We start from the raw sequence: 21839 nt of genomic DNA, 5'->3' as shown, positions 1-21839 counted from the left end.
CCAGACAAACACATCAATCATAGTTTACATCCAGCCATTTTATAATGCAAGCAGCTTGAGCAAAATCCAAGTTATGAATGTGGACTTTGAAGTTCACTCTACACCGGTCAGTTATGTATTAGCAGAACTTCCCTCGAGGCAGTATTGTTTTTTATAAAGGGACAATGAATAACATTTTGACTGGCCCATAGCACAGAATGACCCTAATACATCTGCAGTGGTTTGATGGCATTGTTGATCAATACCAATGATGCAGCAATTATTTCACTAGGTGCTGATGCTTCTGGCTTTCTAGCCTTTACTCTGTTTTGGAAACTCACAGGGCTACAAGCAACCCACGAGATGATACAAAGCGTCCTTCTACATTTTGCAGCAGATGTTGCTGCCTGATCTTTACTCTAATTCCCCAGGCTACTACTTTATATTGTGGAAATGTGACTTTACAATTGGTGTCAATTTTCATTGCATTTTCATCTGATTGCTGACAAAGAAATATCTCCTAGATGAGGTTATGGTCGTTGATGTGATGACTCATCCTGTTGACACCTCCTCATTGCATAAAGCCCATTTCGCACTGTGGAGGTATTAACAAACCAGCTTTTTCCCCTTAAACCCTGGAGATTGTATACAGAAGTGATAGGGAGCTCATGAAAAACTACATTATGTCCAGTTATTGTTGCCTCTGGGTAGAATTACTGCGGACCTTGTTATAGTTTGGTTACAATTATACAGTTGTGTAATCTATGGCTCTCTCTGCCTTTCTCTTTCTCTCACACACAAATACACACTTGTGTATTATTTGCTTGCATGGTAACTACATCATGAACTTAGGATCAAGAATTTTATTCTTGTTGCTGACTCACAGTAGATATGCGCACAGGCCATCTGTCCAAAGAACACGGCGTATGTGTTCATCCAAACACCGAGGACTCATTTTCACAGGCTCTCCATGCGCAATATGGTGTCGAATGTCAGAAGCAAGTCAGATCAAAACTAAATGTACACGTAAAAAAAGAACATTGAGTGCTCACATTTTTCAATTCTTCAAAAACAAAATTGATATAATTTCTTTAAATTCCCTCATCTGGGAATTTACTGACAATTCTTTGGCATTCAGGAGAACGCAGTTGTTACTTTAGAGCATTACTAATCGCACCCAGGGACATAAGAGAAAATGGATCAATAGTTTAAGCTTCAGACTCAAATGTAAATGTGATCCCTCCTTGCAAACTCTTTTGAAACTCAACTGTGATCCCCAACAGTATTCAGAGAGAACCTTTATTCAGAGAAGGAATGAGTATACTGTGTTTTTGCTCCAGCGTTCCATCGAGACAAAGCTATACAGCTTAGGACAGCCTGTCAATATCGAACCACCTCTTCTAAAGAGAAGAAAACAAAACATGCCAGTCTGCTTTAAGAGTTTTCACTCACCAATATTGTGAAAGACAAAACTGATGGCTGCAGGAGATTCATCATCTCTCAGGGCAACAGTGGGAGAACAAAAAACTTGAATGAACATTACGAGCCTTGTCACTTTACAAATTCTATCTCCGCAAAGAGTTGCGAACCACAAATCATTAGCTGATGTAACTGTTGGCCATTAGCGTTCACAGTTGCAAGGACCTGGGCTGAGCTGAATGGCCGTCCATCTGCTCCAGCCTGAGTCAAGGCTCTGCAAACTGTGGCTTCCAAACGACGTCCATCTGTTGCTACTTGCTGTCATTTCGGCTGATTACAACCCAGTGTGCACTACGATGATTTGCAGGAACGTGCCCTCGGGCATTTTCTTTAGAATTGCTGGCAGCAGGTGCTTTCTTGTGTCATCTGGTATTATAATTGTGCATCTGTTAGTGTAATAGTTACAAATGCTTCTATCAAAAGTGTCTGATAGGAACATTAAATATTACAAAATCAAATAAAAATGCTGTCTTCTCTCCTTTTTTCCTATTGGTCACGTGTTACTGAACCTGTTACAGATGCCCTCTTTACTCACAACCCTTTCCGTTGCATGTGAACCCAAGCTCTCCTTTCTTTTCCTTTGTTATTGAGCCCTGCTTCTCCCAGACATCACATTCCTCTCCCTGTCACTTTAGGCTCTGGCTGTCAGATGAGAACCCTGGACAGCGGGATCGGCACCTTCCCTCTCCCCGATTCCGTCACCCGGGCCAGCGGTCGCCACATCCCCAAATCTGAATCCAGCCCCGATGGGGTGACCGCTTGCTCCTCTGATCTCGATCGGGATCCTCCTCCTTCTTACCCAGACCCTTCACAACCTGATGTGAAAGTGCCTTCCCTCCCAAAAACCCGCCTGCATGCCCCTGCCAGCATGGGTCACTCCCTGTCAGAGTCCAGTGTGACCTGCAGCGACAACGCACAAGACCCCCAGAGCCGCCTACCCAAATTAGCAGCATCAGGTAAGTCGAGAAACTCTTTATATAAACTATTATCGTGCAAGATGGCAAAGTGCCAAAGCATGAAAACCTACCACAGTTTGTTTAACCTTTCAGAAGGTAAGTGAAACATTGAATGTCACTGTACTTTATGTTTTACATTTTCCTCCAGAGTGCTCAAGGGCGCCAGACAAGAGGAAGTTGTTCACATTATTAGACTCTGATTAAAAGAACAGCCTTGTTTGTTCAGCTAATTTTGAAGCTAATGCATCAACACTGACGTCTGATACTCAGCTGAGATGACAAAGGACTCTGTGTCCTTATAGAAGCCTATACACTTCCTGCCCCCGAGGGGAGCTGACAGATGCAATCAGATAAGCATGTCAACACAGCCATACAGTAGATCATAAGGCGCCTTCTGCTTCTGCGTTCTGTGTGATGCACAACAGAAAGGTAGCGTGTAGGATGCAATTACATGGATGATTAAAGCTACAATAACACACAGGGATGAGCGATCATGCCCAGGGTTTTATGCTTACAGGACATTAGCCTGCATCTATTTCACCTCAGTGCTGCGGTGGCACTGCAGGGACAGCAATTTGAGTCACAACTGCAGAGAGAGAGCGGCTCCTGTTGATCTTCCCCGTGGTACAAATTGATTCAAACATATTCCGTGCATCTTTATCGTATGTTTTAGGCCTCTATCCTTTTATATCGTCGTAAAGGATGGCAGAGAAGGAGCAGCGTCTGTCGCATTGTTTGCTTCCTAATAGGCGAGGGGAAGAAAGTAAAATGACCTTTATGATCCTGATGCAGAATTTTCAGATTGAGGCGGAGCATTGGCCAAAAGCGGGCTGTTATTGTAATGCGGCTGAATGTTAAAAGGGACAATTAAACTGGCGTCTGTCCGAGACAGCAGTAGGCAGAGTGATAATAAGGCAGTGCTTTGTCATTCTGGGGCCGACAGAGAGCTGTTATATCTGGGCTGCCAGGAGTCATGGCGGGGAACAATCGCAGGGTGGACACCATTAATATTTGATGGCTTGGATACTGTGCAGCTCTATTCATATGTGCAGAAAAATGGACGTGTTGGCAGCTGGATGGGCTTTGCTTGAATGGACGTTCTCATCCTGTGTTTCATCAGCCTGTCTGCTGAAGGAAAGATTGTCACTTTGGAAAAATTCAAACAATGTTTTCCTCTTCCTATGTCTATTTGCATAACATTAGGTGGTCACCGCTTGGGTTATTTACTGTACGCCTTAATAATTAATTTCTCTTTTGTCTCTTTTGACTTATAGATGCAATCAGGACAAAGAGGTTGAGTCTTTGTGCTCCACGCAACATCATCTCCACAGAGGACAAAAAAAAGGAAAGTGAGAGGAAGATGAACACCCATGACCATGATATGCCCAGGGTAAGTCATTTACATTACAATATGCACAATTCTGTGTGAAAGTATTCAGAATGTACGTATTGACAGAAAAAACACTTTTCAAAACACTGTTATTTGCCAACAATTGGCTGAGAAAGAATTGCGCAATTTAAAGATATTTGTTGTTCACATTCTTCATTCTTTATTCCCTACACCACTGGCAACATAAACGTGCTGGTCTGAGTCTTAAGAAATGTCTCATTTGTGTATTTTAAAGGAAAGAGCCCTGCAAGTGTCCACGTACTCGAGGAGCAGCAGCGACACCGAGACTGAACCCGAGGGAACTGGAAGTTCACCCCAAAGGACCCTGATCAACAGATATAAGAAGAGTGACTCAGGTCTGGTGGAAAATCTAAGTCACCAAATGATTTATAAAGTTCCTTTAGTCATTTTCAGTCACCTATAAAGATAGAAGCTGCACATTTTATTAAGATCCTCTGCCTCATTTTCTGCTGTAACAAATTCCTCCGTCCACAGTCGACCAGAATGAGGAGACCCTGAAGCGAAGCAGTGTGGAGAAATCCTTGTTGATCATGGACTACTACCAACACGATACATACTCGCATCTGGAAAAGGACAGCAGGAGGATTTCCCAGTACAACCTGTTGCACAAGGAGTCATCTCTGGATGGCAAAGCAAGAGACAGAGTCAGTGTGAGTATTAAAACAGCTTGTTGTTCATGGCTAATTGGTTATACTTGTAAAAACAAAAAAGGTGCTTTACAGACATGCTGCTGATTCCTATCAAGCATTTTATTTGTCATTATTCCCCCTTATGATATCCAGAAAGCTGCACAGGCAGTGATATTTGAAGACATATCCCATGCATCCCAAACCAATGATTTTTTTCTTTCCCCTGAGGCATAAAGATGAATGTATGTATGTCATAGACGTTGACTTTTCAGATGGGCAGAGCAAGTCTTGTTGAGTTGCAATGTCAACTTTGCCTTTGAAATACTTCCCGAGGCATGACAGTATTCGCTGAACTCCGAGGTTTTCTTTGTTACCATTGGAATTGTTTGCAGATTTTCATAGAAAAAAACCTGCCTAATTGCTTTCGATCGCCTCGCCCTCTTGTGTCAGCAGGTGCTTGCCTATTAGTATTTAACGCTGCTGAATGACAAATGAGAATCAGAGACCATGAAATGGCCTCCAGCCTGCGTGGCCCGGCTCTGTGGGACAGCCGAGCACGCCTCACTTACACTGCTGCCGCCCCAACACCCACCCTCACACGGAAAAACAAAAAAAAGATCTGACTCAATACAAGTTCAAAACACAATTGTGTATGAGAGGGGAGAGAAAAGAATCAGAATGCATTCTGTGTGTTTTTTATTCTTGACCTTTGGTGTCACTCTGGAACATCAGGCTCAGATATATGGCTGTAAAGCAACCATAAATTAGAATAATTATGTTGAATTTCTAGGTTGAAGGTGGAATATGCATACTGCTTCAGCTTTCATTAGCACCATTAAATATTACAATGTTTTATAGGATTGTAGCAAGGGCAGTGTCATTCTGAGCCACACTGCATGTATACAAATGCTTGTTTCACCATTATTTTTCATTATCTACAAGAAAAATGACAAAAATTTGGCTTGTTTGGCAGCTGAGTAGAAAGACCAGCGAGTAAACACCATTGCAAATGTGTCCTTGTCCTGATCTGACCTCCCCAGGCAAGAAGAGAATTTCAATCAGGTATTATATGATTATATGAGGCAGAGTCTCACAGTAACAAAACAAAGTTGAGCGCTCGCACTTGAACTGGAAGCAAGGCTCCCGCGAAAGAGAGATTTTTGGTTTTGATCCAAGTCCCGGCGGAGAGGCAGCGAATCAGACAGGACGTTCGATGCTGTGCGTCCAAGCACAACTCCATTAGCTGACGTGCAAGAGACAACACACATCCAGCAAACTCTCTCTGTCTCGTCCTCAAACCTGTCTGTCATTTAATTGGACGCGGTAGGCTACATTTCTGAGGGGTAGTTGGGTAGCCTATAGTGCTCAAAGGGACTGAACCAAAGCTAAGAGGTCAAAACAACCTGGCATCATGTCCTGTCCTGTCAAAACATTAGCCTTTGCAAGCGATGGTGGAAAGGACATGTACTCAAGCGCAGAAAACTTAAGAACAGTTTTGAGGTATTTGTACTTTACTTGAGCACTCTGGTGGTTGAAAGTAGCTCCAAATTGACCAGCTACAACACTAAAATGTTGCTTATATGTTAATGCATCAGTAAAAATGTTTTAACAAACCCCATAAACTGGACACTTGCTGTAGCTTTTTTTGCATAGTGTATGAGAATAGGTCAACCCATCTGCAATGGAAATTAGCTGACTTTAGGAGTGTTCTAGAGAAAAGTGTCTTCATCTTTAAAGATTAGGGGAGGTTACTGCTTAAGAAATGTACTTGACTTTACTTGAAAATTCCCTTTCTCACCATTTGTAAGAAAACAAGACTTTGAAGACTCAATATGGTTTCATTCAAAGCCAAAGTTGGCATTGATTATGACAGTAACCTTATTCCTAAACTGTGAAGCAGCCATAATGATGGATGATTGCTGTTGAACCCATTTAGCCTACATTATTCTTTTGAAAAAAGCCAATCCATCCGCGTGTCATCACCTCCTCACCTCTCAAACGCACGTCCGTACCTGCATGCACGCTTTACCCTTTGTCGTGACTCGGGAGCTTTTTGACTTGGGAGACGTTGTCATTGGCGGCAGTTTGGGGAAGTTTTGGTGGCTGGTAGCGGGCCTGTGTCAGAGCCCCGGTGATTTAAGCGCCTTTAATAACCTTTCACAAACACTCAGGAGAGTGATGTAAAGCTTAGCGGCTCCCATCAGAGCCCTCACAGCCCGCGCTGGCCTCCCATTCATCATCCTGACAGCACCTGACAGCCCTGCTAACGGCGGCCCCCGCCCCCTTCTGCTTCTATCCTCTCCTTGCTCCGAGTCTCTCTTCCTCCCATGTGTCTCTCCTCGTCACCCTTTCAGTTTTGCCTCTCTCTATCTCGTACAACTCTCTCCGTCTGTTCTTCTCACTTGACTTTCTCCCGCTTTTGTTCTAAACCTTTCTTTTAATCCCTTTCCCCAACTTCTCATTTCTTTATACTTTCTTTTCTGCTTACTCCCTCTTTTATTTTTCCTGTTTCCATCCTTTGTCTGCACAAAGGAAAAAAGTAATTGCTGCAGGAAAGTCTAGAACTTGTGCCAAGGCGTAGCATCAGTAAAGTTAGGGAGATTCCTGGGGTTTATGTGACCCCCGGGTCCAAAACCAGTGTCTAACAAATCAGCATGCACAGCATCTCCCCGAGCGTGGAACAGCTTGTTACCCTGAGCAATGATTACATGGCGAGGGAACGGGAACATTTCAGTTGACATGTAATTTGAAAAAGGCCACTGGATAACCAAAACTATATCAGCTTGCAAATAACTACAACAGCAGGAATATGCGCTCTGCTTGAGTTGATGTCAGATTGATAGCATTGCTAGCCAGCGTGATTCAGGAGTCAGGCAGAGCCAGAAATAGAATCCCACGATCAAATTATTCGAACAATGATGATGGCGAAGCTGACACATATTCAGAGACAATAAACATCTTTAATTTGTTTTTTCACCATCGTCTCCATTGTAATATAAATTCAGAATCAGTCTTGGAATACTTAATATAATGGACACAATGTTTCGGATTCAGATTGTATAACTCTGTCTAAATTCTAGCAATAGCAATCAATAGCCAGAATGTGAGTTTTCCATTTACCTTCCTTTACTTCTAACTTGAAAGTGTCAAACCAAACTTTAGCTGTGTTGCCTCAAGTAGACAGAAGACATATTGCTATCATCACATGGGTGTGTTTCATTACTATCTTGCAAAAATGAAAACTCAGCCGCTGATGACAAAACACAAAAAATTACTTGTTTTGTCTTAGTAGGCATATATTTCAAGAACAATCACACTCAGCACTAACATCAGTGAATATTGTATTTTGTTTAATGCGGCTGCTTCTCAATAAAAGACACCCAGTGTTTCGGCGGTTGGACACTTAACGTGAAGTAGCAGCAGTAGGAAATGTTCTGTTCAGCAGTGGCTGAGGTTGATATCAATTAAAAAAAAACGTGATGGATTAGGTACATGCATAATTTCCTGTGAATCCACTGTGGAATCTGAATTCAGTGTGGGAATGGCGGCAATCAAAACTACTAAAAACAGAGAGATAATTAATGAATGTAATGAATGGCAGAAACAAATGCCCAACTTTAAACGGTACCAAAAGTGGAATTTCATTTCATTTAAAAATCTAAAGGATTTTAACTTTAAAGCACATACACATTTAACCATCTGTATGAATGGAAAAAAATACATAACAGCTGGGGGAAAGGAGAAAATATATCTTGCTCAAGTCACAATAAAAGAGCCTTTCAGTAAGCTTTTGTAGCGAGCAGGTCTACTGAATTCGAGTTTAGACATCCCATTACTGACATGTGATGCAGAACCAATTGCTGATTCGGCCCCTCGTGTTTTCAAGTGGGAAGCTCTCGTTGAGACGTCTGCCTGCAGCCTCAGTTATGTGTGCAGCCATCATTTTGTCTGAAGCCGCAGGTGGTACAGAGAAGGTTTGATCCGTTGGTAATTGTTTTCCTCCGAAATCCAATCCAATCAGTGATAAGAGAGCCATTCCCTTTCTTTCTTTCTTTCTTTCTTTCTTTCTTTCTTTCTTTTTGGTTCTGACCAAAACGAGATATAGAAGGGGGGGGGTGGGGTTAGCTGAGGGAGTCAGGACCTGAAGACTTCTTCACTGTCACGCAGCTCTGCTAATCACTGATCCCATCACGTCATGCGCTCTGTCCTTTCCAGAGGCCATAAAACAGCATTTTTTCCTAGTTGACAATAATGTAAAACTAGTGTCATGAAAAGCAGTGTGTGGGTGTTGGAAGTAAAATTGAACAAGTCTTATCTGCATTCAACGCCTGTGTTTAATTTGGACTCAACCTCTGCACCTTCAAAAACCTACTCAACATTTTATATGATGGCACCTTCAGGCACATTTTCCTTCAACTTTTCTTTTGATTCCGTCTTCTTTAGAAATTTATTGTGACCGTGGTGCTGAAAAAAAGTTCACATCAGTTCATATTAGTGGGGTTTGGTGTGATTTTCAGGTGGAAGGTTGATTCTGATTCAAAATACACCATGGCAGATGACTACGTTGTTTTAATGGATTCGCTTTAGTTTTATGGAGAATGTAAATAATGCAAACTAGCATTTTTCTTTTATACACATTTATATAAATCACTCCTCATTTTGATAGTAATTTGCCCAACCTCAAACAAATATATTTTTTAACTATAACTATTTAATTTTATTCTGAAAGAAGCCTCAATAACCAAAATGCTTCCTCTTTTTCTTCCTCTTGTTCTCATACTTGGCCCTCTGGGCTCTGAGTGCTCCATTCCAGCCCCCCACTCACAGAATAGTTCACACCTGGGTTGGCAGGTGAATGCAATTAACTAGCTGGTAGGAGAGGAAACCAACAAGGCTTCAGGCCCTTGAGGAACAGGACTGAAAACAACAATTAGTATTGTTTGGACTCTCTCCACCTACACATCCCACCAAACGTACAGCTGAATGCAAACACGAACTTGTCAGAAAGCATTATGGAAACTGCAGGAAAGTAGCAAGTTAGGGAATAGTAGATCTCAGCACAATTTCTAGAAATGAATCAAGCCAGACTGAGAAAACTGTGTATCCAAGGGTGTTTATTTTAGTTTTCATTTTATAAATACCACTACTATTTAATAACCATGGGAAATTTGCTGCAGCTTATCTATGGAGCCCACTGACACTGTCAACTTGCCCTGGAGGAAGACACTAAAGGCTCATTTATGCTCGCTCTATGTACGAAAATACATACGTCCATTTGAAACAATCTAACATCAATGCTCATGTTTCCATGCGTCCTTTGGCATAATAGTTAAGCAATATATCCATGAGAGGGCAGTTAAAGTTTGTGTTTCTACAGACTTTTCCTTCGCTACCACCCAACTCACATTTAATTCCCGTCCAATCTCCTCCCAGCTGTTCTGTAGTAATTGTTTGTCCCTGTGCCCGGGCGAAGTAACATCATTTAGATGTTTAAAATCTCTGAACAACTTGCCTAGCCTCTCCTCCAAATGTTCTGACATTTTTTTAAATGTCTTCGTCGTCTCCTATGGTTGTCTCGCTTGAACTATTGGCTACACTGTCTGTACTGCCCACACGATTTTGGGTGGTTCTGCTCCATTTCATTGGCATGTGTAAGCTTTCAGAAAATGAGCACAAATACAGACAAAATGAACGCAGAGTATGGACAGAAGTCTCCATCCGTATATGTAACTAACGTTGAGCATAAATATGTCTGAAGGCCATATGTCATATAGTTTAGACCGTAATTAAGAACAACCAAGTCAGCAAAACCCTTCAACTGAGTCTTCTAGTTGTACTACATAGTTTGATATATTTGGAATTTGCAAACATGTCGTAGATAAGTCAGATAAATGTGATGCTATGTAACTTCATTTCATTGACATAGTGTGCAGATAATGTTCAAATTAAAAGAAACTTTACAAAACAATAGACACAAGAACTTTGTAGGTGGTCCTAGCAGTAAGATATTATGCAGATGATATATTATTGTACTGCAACATCCACAGGACTTTTGTTTAAAGAACTTGCCTACAGCATGTCCTGACGAAGGTGTAAAACTTGCATGGACAAATTAGAACCTTTTTTTCTAAATATTGCATTTTGTTCTTTGGTCCTCTGGCACATTAGCTTTGTGGTGTTTGGTGACTTATTAAACTTAAAGTTGTAAGATTAAAGAACGCCTGCAGGTTTCATTGCCAACATGTAGACATTTGAATCACTTTAACAACACTCAAGACTACCTTACTGATGCAGCTGTGTTTATATGTTCATACTTACTTTATGTGAGGAGTAGTTTTGGGTTCAGGTCTGATGGGAGATACACCTTGGAGCAAAATTCTGAATAGTCCATATTTGGAGCGTCCCTAGAGGTGTCCTGGACCCTCCAGCTATTACTCTGTGTACTTACCCCTGCAAAAATACCTTTGTAGATAACTGCTCTCCAAGACTGGAATTGTTAAAGCAAATGCAGATACCCAGAGAATTTTGTTTAGAGCCTCTGAGGAGGGAGTTTGATGCTGATTGCTACAGTAACCAGCTCCTGAAAGTGCCTTTTGAGACATACAGTAGAAATCACGTAGAATACTTAATTATGATATAAACAACTGACTATTTTTTGCTTTATGGGTTTTGTTTTGTTCTCATCTGTAGCAAGGGTCATTAGCAATGATGTGGCCTAGAGTCATGTCATAAGTAATCTAAGCGTAAAGTACCAAAGAAGCAAATGGTTGCACTTTTGTTATTGAGTCTAATTGCTGCCGAGTTGTCGAATGGCGTGTGCCCTTGAAAAGCCAACAAGACACGATCCGGCCTAGTGATAAGACCTGCAACGATAACATTCTTCAATTCTAATACCCTCTTAACTGTCACGACTTTGAGCACATGTAGTCACCCTAATCATGAGCACATTCAGGATGAAACCGTTCCTGCTAATTGAAGCAGTGTTAACAGATAGCTGCTTTACACACATTTCCCCTGAGTAACATATTCCAGACTATGCTAATCTATAAAGCAGAATGCCACAGACTGTACAAAAGAAATGAAACATCATATGACACAGTTAATATAACAAGGAGAGTGGGTGAGCCCAGACGCCCAGAGATGCACCCCTGCCAACACCCAAGACATACATTTGGTCCTTGAGCGTGATTAAAATCTCAATATAGATCACTGTCATGCTCTCAAGCAGTCTTATTGCTTTGCAGCACAACACTGCAAACAAGATAAGTTACATGGTGCAATGTTAGACTGACTTCTGTGCTGTGTTCATTGTGTGTATGTCAAAGCAACAGAAGTAAGTGCGCATGAATTTGAGACTGGGAACTATTAACAGTGCAGCATACATTTATGCAAATGGCCTGTATTTATATAGCGCTTTTCTAGTCTTAACGACTACCCAAAGCACTTTTACAGTGTACTGGAACCATTCACCATTTACATACATTTATACACTGTGGCCGAGGCTGCCATTCACACAAATTCACACACAGTTTGAAGTTCAGTGTCCTGCCCAAGTGTATCAATTCAAGATGCAGCAAAATATACTTCTTTACTATAAATTATCATATTTGGAGCTCTATTGATCTATGTTCCTTTTTTTTGCTGTGCAGAAGGAGATTCCCATGGAGAAGACACCCGTCAGTGCCCAGCCCGGCTCTCTCGACTTCTCTTTGGAGTCCCTGAACAACCTGAATCACAGCAGCTCCAGCAGCAGCAGCCTGTACCCGGACACAAGCTTAGGCAGCCGCAGAGTAGACGGCCACGCTGACGCAGGAAAGAGCAGGGAGGACTACTGCAAGGTGGACGAGCCCTCCTCCTCCAGTTTCTCTAGCAAGCCTGGGGCGGATCCTGTGGGCTCCCTCAGCGACTCGCTGTACGACAGCTTCTCCTCCTGCACCAGCCAGGGCTCCAACGAAGTGTAGGGGCAACAAGTAAGAAGGCAGGGCTGTAGCACTAGAGTCCATTCTCAAATCTGGTTTTCAGACCAGTCCTCTAAAATCTTTTGTCTTTCCTTTTTTGAATTATCTTCTGAGTGGATTTTCAGGTAGATTTTCATCTGAACCTTTAGAACTCCTAAGCATTGGTATTTGCATCTGCAAGTAAAACAAATACTTAAAGTGGACTTGGTTTGTTCTGGCATTGGTCTCAACACCCTTTGGATCTGGACTACTGCCCTGCCACAACATGTGGAGCCCTGTCCTCTCTACATACAACACAAAGCACTTAGTGGAGCTGGAGACGGGAGGATGAAACCTAAACCCAAACACCAAACCATGGACTTTTGATAGTTTGACTCTGGGTGTGGTGGACTGGACAGCAATACACAACGTTGTTTTATTGCATTTTTTTCTCCCCATGCTGGGGAACTTCTTATCATTGCACTGTAACAAATACTGTATAAAGTTTGTAAGGAGTGTAAAGTGAACGGTTATTCAAGCAGTGATAAGCAGGGCGCTTTCTTGGGGCAACGCTGTTGGGCAACACTGGCGTACAGTTGCAACAAAATTGTTGCTTTGATTGCATTCCTATTTGCTAGAAAAAAAAGATTTCAACCTAAGGTGTCATTTTATGTTTTGCTGCTAAGTACGTTGCCCAGTTGCCTATCTCGTCTTTGTGTTATTTTGAGCCGTTATGCAGCTGATAACGGCAAAGAAAACCGACAATTCAGCTATCAATACTCATTTCTAGCAGCATATTATCTAATGATGTCAACTGAAGCAAAGCATACTATGTTTCCACGTGGTATATTAACTAATAAGATGATTTCTCAGTGTCTGACAGGTACACAGGTACAGCAAACAACCAACATTTTGGTAGCTCAGGGAACATACTGGACTAATATAGATTGTAAGATTTAAACTGCAGCCATCAGGAAAATGTCGACAAACACAAAATAACTCAGTAATATTTTGCTTTTTTGAGTTCCTCATGCTAAACTCCAATCCAAACAGCCTAGTTTATAGTCTCATGTAGCGTACCTGAACTCTCCACACCTCAGTTTTCCTTTCATAGTTGTATATTATGTTGTGTATATAAAATTGCTATAAGTTAATATCAGAATGGGCATTGCTGATTGATATATGCAAATGAGAGAAAAAATGATGTAAATTGTTTGCCAATCATTCAACCGAGGTTTTAAGTCTACTGTTTGAAAATGTCTTTTTTTCTGATGGAATTCTTTAGGGGTTCTTGTTTAAAGCAAAATCTTTATTTTGATCAATAAGAGCTAATACTAAAATATTTTATCACTTATGACGTTATGACAAATTTCTACCTGGAATTTGACCAGCTGGTGCTAATCAACAGAGCCGACTGTGTGTTTCAATTTTTCTATGAAACTGTTAATATTGTATGAAGAGAGTCTGAAAAGGACTTGTGTATTTTTCTAGATGTCCAGTATTTATACCCACATTTTGTACTGTCAGACTGTAGTGTGATTATCATGCTTCACCTCTCTCCTTAAATGTTCCTGGTTCCTTTGTAAAGAGAAATGGTTACCAGCAGTGTTACTATGGTAATTATTATTAATGTTATTATTATTACTGTGTGCAATTTTGTCTGTTACACCAGACTTTAATGCTATATTTTATGTAACTATTTCCTAAATAAATATGAGAAACTATTTCCTATTTCAAACTGAGCTGCAAGGGGTGTGTGTGTGTGTGTGTGTGTGTGTGTGTGCCAGCCAAGCTAGTATAATGAGATGGACCTACAGGAGTGTGTGTGTATGTGCACGTTTGATTCATTCATTCTTTCATTGTGGAAATGAAGGTTTTAGAGGAAACCCGAAATCTTTCACCCCAAGGGCATCGCGTGTAATCACCGCTCCCACTCCCAATCTGTCAGCAGGAGTTGGAGCTCAGAGCCGGCTATAGGTCGCTCCCACGCAGCGGAGGGATTCAGAACCATTAGTCCCTTGATGGGTAATTATGTGCGTATAAATAAACGCAATTAGTTTACGCACGCTCTGATTTCACTTTCTGTTTGCCTCTCCATACAGTAATAGTCTCAATATGTTGTATTGATCATAAAAACAAATTCAAACAGCAGTAGAATCAGATAACCCAAAGGAGCAGAAAAATTATGAAATTGCACAAAAGGTCACTTATTAAAGTCAGTATTGACCATACGATAGAAATATAGGAGTCATTAAATGGAAAATCTAAATTAAGTTAACAGAGCAACAAAATGTCACGTATATAGTTAGAAATACAAAACTGTTGATAAAATGTAAAAAAAAAAAAATCATTTGTCAGTGAAAAAGTAACATCAAACCAAAGTCTTCGAAGAATTATGGATCATTTTAAAGGTCACTCTATTGCGTACTGACACACTGAAGTCCTAATATAGCCTATAGGAAGATCTAATATAAGAGGACATTGAAAGGGATATATCATGTTAATATAAATTCACTGAACTTTTCATCACAGAAATATCATTCAAATGTCATAAAACTAGAAAAATACCAACCTATGATCCGTCATCTGCGCATGAAGACAAACCGAGTGAGAAGTGAAAAAGACAACTGCGAGCTCCCGTCACGTGGTGCGCTTTATGATTTGTGCGCTGTGGATTTGTCTCCAGTTGGGCTCGAGAGAAGAAGAGACTCTTCACACTTTGCGGAGCTTTTGCTGTTACCTCAGCTAAACCAGCCGCGCGAGAGCATGAGCGGATCCGTGTCTGGGCTTCCTCCCCGGCGGTTCGTCCTCCATGCCTCCGTCTAAACAAGTTCATTTGATCTGATGTTTCCCCTCCGAGAGTCATTTCGGAGAGAATGCGTCTTCTCGTTTTTGCGACTTTATTTGGAGTCCTTCTCGACGCAGGTAGGTAGCAAGTTGGAGATACTGCGGCCCCGTTTCAGTCAGCGTGTGGAGTCGCAGTGTGGAGCGCATGTGTTCAGCTTGTATGCAACAAAAACAATTGATTATTGTGTAATATGTGCTAACTTCCTTCCTATCTATATCCGTGCGCAACAGAGGGTAAATGCCAATATTACAAAAAATTATACATATACTGTTCCCATGCTGATGCCAATTCAGTTTAGAAAACAGAACTATTGCCTTTTGGTAACTACTTTCCTCTGCGTAAAGTATGTAAAGTCTGTGCGTAAAATCCGACGTCCAGATCTGAATACAATACAAACGTAGTGGCTGACTTTATATACTTTTGGGGGAAACTTAAGGAACATAAATAATGGACGGTAATGTTGCGTTTTTGGTGCTGGTGTTGCGCGCTGAGAAAGCAACGCTGTGCTGGACTCCTCTGTGCCAAAACAGCGCAGAGGAGTAGGAAAAATATAGAAACACAGATTCAGTCCAATAACACCGTTAAACATGATTATTATGACCTTTTGGTTTCTATACTCTAGTTGATGAATTTTCTTTGACTCAGGGATTTTCTTCTTGTCAGTATAAGTGTTAGAAAAAATGTGAAGATGTTGCCTTTTTGTGCCATTTTTCTCTCGCTGGTGCTCATAAGAGGAAATAGGCTGCAGTTTCCAGAGCTGTTACTACACCTGTGTCTGGTTTGTATCATATTATATTGTTGTTGTGTAGAGCCTAAAGTGATTACAGTTAACGGGATTGTAATTAGAAGATATTGGTTTTGCACATTCTGAATACATAAGGTGTAATGATTTGGTTTATTTTTTATATCACCCTCTGTTTTCTGTTGAGGGAAAACACCGCTGGATTCTGCCCTCAAGTATGACGTATATTCCCCCCAAAACAAGTTTTTTGTTTTCATAATCTCCTCCCAGGTGATGGATGGAGCTTTCAGACATTTGCTTCGTTTAAAGTAATTATGCTGGGGTTGTGATGTTATATGTGGACCTTTTTATCAGATGTGTTTGACGCCGCTGTCAGTTGAGATTAATGTTCGGTGCCATTTCAATGATTAGACTACTAATATAAGTCAGTGGGGACTGATATCCTGTGTGGTTTATTTAGGAAAGAAAGGGATTTAAGTTGTAATGGAATGCTAACATAAGATGCAGATATCTTTTAGAAATACTAATTGACCCAATAGCAGCTATATATAACAAGCCAGTGTGCCAACTAACACTGACTGATGTAATTACTTTTCATTCTCAGCTCTGAAAAATATTCAGAGGTTCAATGAAATGGATAAACTTCACCATGACCTATGATGCAATGAGTTGTGGAAATATGTCATGCATGTTGCAGAGGAGTATTGCACAGCATGCATATTGTCTGCAAAAAAGACAAGACACTATCTATGAGGAGGATTCAGGCAATAAGAAAAGCCCATCCAGGCAGCTTTAAAAGCATCAGATAAAATGTGCAAAAGCTATGAGAAGTGCTGTATATTATATTTACGAGAAGACGCTGTAGCAGTCATACACTCAGATTTTTACTACCTCGGGATGGGAATTCACGCGGGCAATCTCTGCACTGGCAGAGTGCATCAAGTCCCTTACTGCTGGTTCGTATTGTAAATGGAGCTTTATCACCTATAAAAGTCCGTGGGTTAAAAGGGAAGTTAAAGTAACCACTCTGCTTTGCTGATGTGCTATTTTTTTTTCTTAACAGTTATTCTCACCTCAATGTGTGAATCTAGAACCTCTCTGTTGACACTCATGAGACAGCCAATAAAAACGGCTGAAAAAAACACCTACGATTAGACTTGGCGAAGGACTTAATTATGTGCTTTGTAAAGTCACAAAACCTCGGCACTGTCCTTCTGCTAGTGGGCGTAGGGGAGATAGAGAAGATGACGTGGCGCTCTCATGGAGTGCCCTTCGTCTTGTTTAGAGGTGCAACGCCATCAAAGGCTCTCGCACAAAGGCCTCTGCTTGCTTTAAGAAAACAAAGAAGAAAAAAGAATTTAGCCTACAGATTGGATTCACAAAATGTATGGAATGACAATATAGTCTTTAATGCACTCTGAAGGACAAACATAATGTATGCTGTCATGAAAGGAAATCAGAAAATAGGAAATAGGTGACATTGAACTAGTTGGGAAACACTCTTATTTGCTTTCTTGCAGAGAGTTAGATAAAGAGATAGTTACCACTTAGTGTGCGGTAAGCCAGCAGGCAGGTTAGCTTTGCTTAGCTTAGCACAAAGGCTGGAAAAGGGGGAAACGGATAGCCTGCCTCTGTCCAAAGGTAACAAAATCCACCTTCCAGCACATTAGTTGGCTTTTTCCAGTCTTTGTGCTTAGCTAAGTTTACCGGCTACTGGCTCACTGTACCTACGATTTACGAGTATATAGGCTACCTGTCAGCTGTACGTTTTTCGCATATAACATTTGTGCTTCAAATTCTATGGCCATTTCCCAAAAATGTTCCAGACAACAGATGTAGCTGAAGCCAAATTGTTTTATGTTGTGAAGAAGGGATTGTCTATTTATGTATGATACTCAATTATGTCTGCAATACCACTAATGATTGAATCTTTTTGCACTCTTGTTCCTGCTGCATGGTGCAGGAGATGCCCTTCAGATCCAGTGCTACCAGTGTGAGGAGATGAAGCACAATGACTGCTCCACGCCGGAGTACATTGTCAACTGCACCGTCAATGTGCAGGACATGTGCCAGAAGGAGGTGCTGGTCAAACCCGATGGTAAGACAGTTTACAGTACATCTGTATAAATGCTTGGGACTGATATGGATTGAGGTATTTCCTATTATATGAAGGACAGAGTCGGTTAAGATTGATTGTTGATGATGTAAGACACAGGCTAGGCCAGCCAAAAGTTAAAAAAAAAATGTATCTGCAGAAGAAAGGTGACCGTCTGGAAACCGGAGACGGAGCCGCACCCAGCATTCGGTAGCTATGCGCCCTCTGAGCATTACGTTTTATTTCTTTGCCATTCAGATGAGGGTAGGCTACATTATTAAGTCGCTACGCTCTTGCAATTTTCTTCATGTACAACAGAGCAGTCAATTAACATAAATTATGATGTCTCAACTGGGATTAGCTGAGACACAGTCATAAACAAGGTTGTCTGGAAATCAGAAGGTCAAAAAAAATATCGCTTATAAAAAAAGATTTTTTGCTATAATGTGACATTTAGTCAAGTCATGCAAATGCAACCTACGTAAACCGCTGTGATGTTTGCACCTGTTGGCATTTTAAAATGACAGAAAATACTCCTCATCAAGGATACCCAACTATCCATTTTGCTTTCCTCCAAACACTTTTAAATCCTCATATGTCTGGCTTTCTGACCCAGTAGAAGAGGCTGAGCAGGTTACAACAAAATCCTCTTTTTGTTTTCAGTGTAATAGGCATATTTATCTGTTATTCTGTCTCTTTGCTCAGCTTCAAAGATGGAGAGGGAAGCATTGATTGATGAGTGGGGATTGACTGTGTAAAGAAAGCACAGTCTTGCAGACAAAGCATCAGACAGTGTAACACATTAGTTTTTCCACGACCCATTCTACATTGTCTTTGCTCAATATGAGACATCTCTGTGTTGTTGTGTCGCTCCAAAACCCCAGCGAACACTATCTCACTGGACCACTTGATTCGGCTCATTCGTCAAAGACTTTCCTTCAGCTGCAACCGACACAACATTAGATTAGTTTTGCACTGTGTTACAGAAAATCAAATCGGTTCAGCCTGCAGGGTGCTGACTTAACCGTAATGGGAATTTGGAGGGTGGTGTCCTTTTTTCCAAAACCAGAAACAAAAGAGCAAAAGTATAAGGAATGGATTAAACTGCGTTTATCTGCTCTAACAAGTAGATGCTAGATCCCACCAGTTACATGTGTCGACATCAACACAGGCATCAAGACTACTGCGCAGGCTGCAACGCTTTGGCTTCAACACTATTGAACAAACGTTAGTGCAGTGTTTACATTTTCCATGCACTGCGACATGCTATACTGTCAGGGAAACCTGTAATCTAGGTTGCCGTTGTTGTTAATTTCTCCCCAATTTTGGATTACATTGCTTCTGGAACATGTCCCGTCCTTTTATTGGTGATTTTTCACCGTAGAAAGTGATGCTAAACTACGTCGCAGTCAGTCTCCGGCTGCACTGACGGACGGTACCAGTTACCAAATATAACCTTACATCAGTTACATCCAAAATGTCTTTTCTCTTTTAAAAAGTGTTAAAAGTGACAATACTGTTTAAAAATATGAACATATGAAGCGCTTTAAACAAACTCACGGAACTGATTTAATAAGCCAGCTAGCTACAGCCAGGGCAAGTCGTCATTTCCGAGTGGAAAAAATCAACGGTTTCTGGGTTAGAAAAGAGAAGCTTGCTTTTTTTTACCTCTGTCTGAAACCAAGGACACATTATTTAATTGTAAATGCACATGTTCTCGCCAACATTAGATGTTTGTAGAGCAACCTAATGTCTAGCAAGGCCAAGATAAATAAGCAAGAGCTTGAGGTCAAGTTTTTTATTTGGTAAGGTGAACACTTTACATAGCCTATGTGTCGTGAAGGGTATGAGACAGGTGGCTTCATAGTTAGACACACTAACTGGAAGTTTGCAGGTTCAATGGCTGCAATCATAGCTTTGTGTGATGTCCTTGAGTCATAAATCTTCAACGCTACAGATGTGCTTTTCACACTTTGCGTTGTGGGACACGGTAGCTGATTGCTGATGCTTCCTGTAGAAACAAGTGTATGACAAACCCAAACTGCTCAGCTACATATTTCTCCTCCGTCATCAATAAAAAGCATTCCCAGATAATGGAACAACCAACAGACACTGAATGTGTGTGAATTTGATTTAATCAAAATGTTTTCTTGTCTAACGGGAAAATGTAATTTGCCGAAAACACTAGATAAACGACACAATAGGAATGCCACATGAATGATAAATTACCTGACACATCCTATGATAGAAACACAATATACTGTTTACCAATATATATATATATATATATATATACCAGATGGAGAAACAACACTTCATAAGGGAGTCAGTGGCTCGGGAGTGCAATAAAAAAGTTACAGCATTACTGTATATGAGTTTTTCTTCTTCATCCAAGCATAACAAGTGTCGTAACATATAGGCTACCACACACTGACAAACATTACTTAATAAAAGCAGACAGGACGTCAATAGCTCCATAGCTCTGTAGTGCAATAAAATGCTGCAGCATTGCAAAACACAAGTCTGTTATACGTTTCATCTTCAATCTAAGCAATCCAATTACAGCAGGGGGAAATTAATCTGTTGTTTGCAACATGCTTAACATCTGAAAGAAAGGATGACTGGCCAAGAACTGTGCTTTCTCTTATTTTTTTGCAGGAATCCATTATCGGAAGTCCTGTGCCTCCTCTGGGGCTTGCCTCATCGCCTCCTCTGGATACCAGCAGTTCTGCACCGGCAGGCTGAACTCAGTCTGCATCTCCTGCTGCAACACGCCGCTCTGCAACGGGCCCAGGAGGAAGCGTCCCGTCCCTTCGGCAGCGATGTCCAACCGGCCGCTTCTCCTCTCCCTGGCCTTCCTCCTGCCGCTGCTGGCGCTGCTCCCTGTGACGTAGACCGGGGATCACATCACGTCTCCACCGTACCGTTTGTTTCCTTTAGTCCAAAACAATAGAAAAGACAAGAACCCTCACTTTGTTGCTTTTGTCGGTTCATTTAACCCTCATGTTGTCCTTGGGTCAAATTTGGGACATCGAAATAAACGCCAAATAGGGAAAAGTGTGGGCGACAAAAACAAAGAAGAAAACGTGTCAAAAAAAGTCAGACAAAGTGACAAAAACTTTAAAAAAAAACAACCAAAACATCTAAAAAAAGCTATAAATCTGTTTTCATGATCAACGGGAAGACAACAGAAGGGTTAAGTTCACACTGCCCACTTAGAACTAAATTAGGGCTTGGAAACGAAGGCTTGTCAAAAGGTCGAATCTTGGCATGTCATCCTGCAAGGTTTAAGATTTTGGCAGCGGGAGAGGGAGGCGGAATCAAATCAGATTGTCCTTGCAACTTCAGCTAAACCAGATATTTGCCTTCTATGGTGACCTATCCAGAAATAAATAGCTTTTAAAGGGCAGGTTTGACAAAAATACGCAAAATACGCCAAATGACATTCTGGTGGAGAGTTTGATGGGAAGATTGATACTACTATTATGTCTGTCCGTTAAAATATATGGCTACAGTCAGTGTTGGTTAGCTTAGCTTAGCACAAAGACTAAAAACAGGGGGAAACAGCTAGCCTGGCTCTGTAACTCACTAATTAACACATTATATTGCTGTTTAATCCGCTATGTCTTGGCTGGGTGCAATTGCCTGGCAACCAAGACCAAGAAATCATATTTTTAACCCCCATAGAATGGTATATTATTATCATACTTTTTTGTATGGATTAGACAAATAAGATATACTATGTTATGTAGTGAGCTGGGAG

The 21839-nt window shown here is 41.1% G+C and overlaps 2 protein-coding genes across 3 annotated transcripts in view; both read left to right on the top strand.

Moving 5' to 3' along the window:
• The window catches only part of LOC144512611 (nck-associated protein 5-like), a 122241-nt gene extending 108108 nt beyond the window's left edge, over positions 1 to 14133 (top strand). For both annotated transcript variants that reach the window (XM_078243421.1, XM_078243422.1), the window contains 5 exons: positions 2094 to 2414; positions 3689 to 3804; positions 4040 to 4160; positions 4300 to 4475; positions 12104 to 14133. In XM_078243421.1, coding sequence (XP_078099547.1) covers positions 2094 to 2414; positions 3689 to 3804; positions 4040 to 4160; positions 4300 to 4475; positions 12104 to 12415 — 1046 coding nt within the window. In that variant the 3' untranslated portion in view covers positions 12416 to 14133. The remainder of the gene's footprint in view (positions 1 to 2093; positions 2415 to 3688; positions 3805 to 4039; positions 4161 to 4299; positions 4476 to 12103) is intronic.
• A 3092-nt stretch (positions 14134 to 17225) lies between these two features.
• LOC144513077 (ly6/PLAUR domain-containing protein 1-like) lies at positions 17226 to 20990 on the top strand. The gene is made up of 3 exons (XM_078244153.1): positions 17226 to 17268; positions 17945 to 18079; positions 20735 to 20990. Exons 1-3 carry the CDS (start codon positions 17226 to 17228, stop codon positions 20968 to 20970), a joined length of 414 nt encoding a protein of 137 aa, XP_078100279.1. The 3' UTR covers positions 20971 to 20990.
• The last annotated feature ends 849 nt before the right edge of the window (positions 20991 to 21839 follow it).

Source organism: Sander vitreus, chromosome 24 (assembly GCF_031162955.1).
Source record: "Sander vitreus isolate 19-12246 chromosome 24, sanVit1, whole genome shotgun sequence".
Taxonomy (NCBI): Eukaryota; Metazoa; Chordata; class Actinopteri; order Perciformes; family Percidae; genus Sander; species Sander vitreus.
Note: the sequence above shows the minus strand (reverse complement) of the source record. Positions and strands in the feature narration are given on the sequence as shown.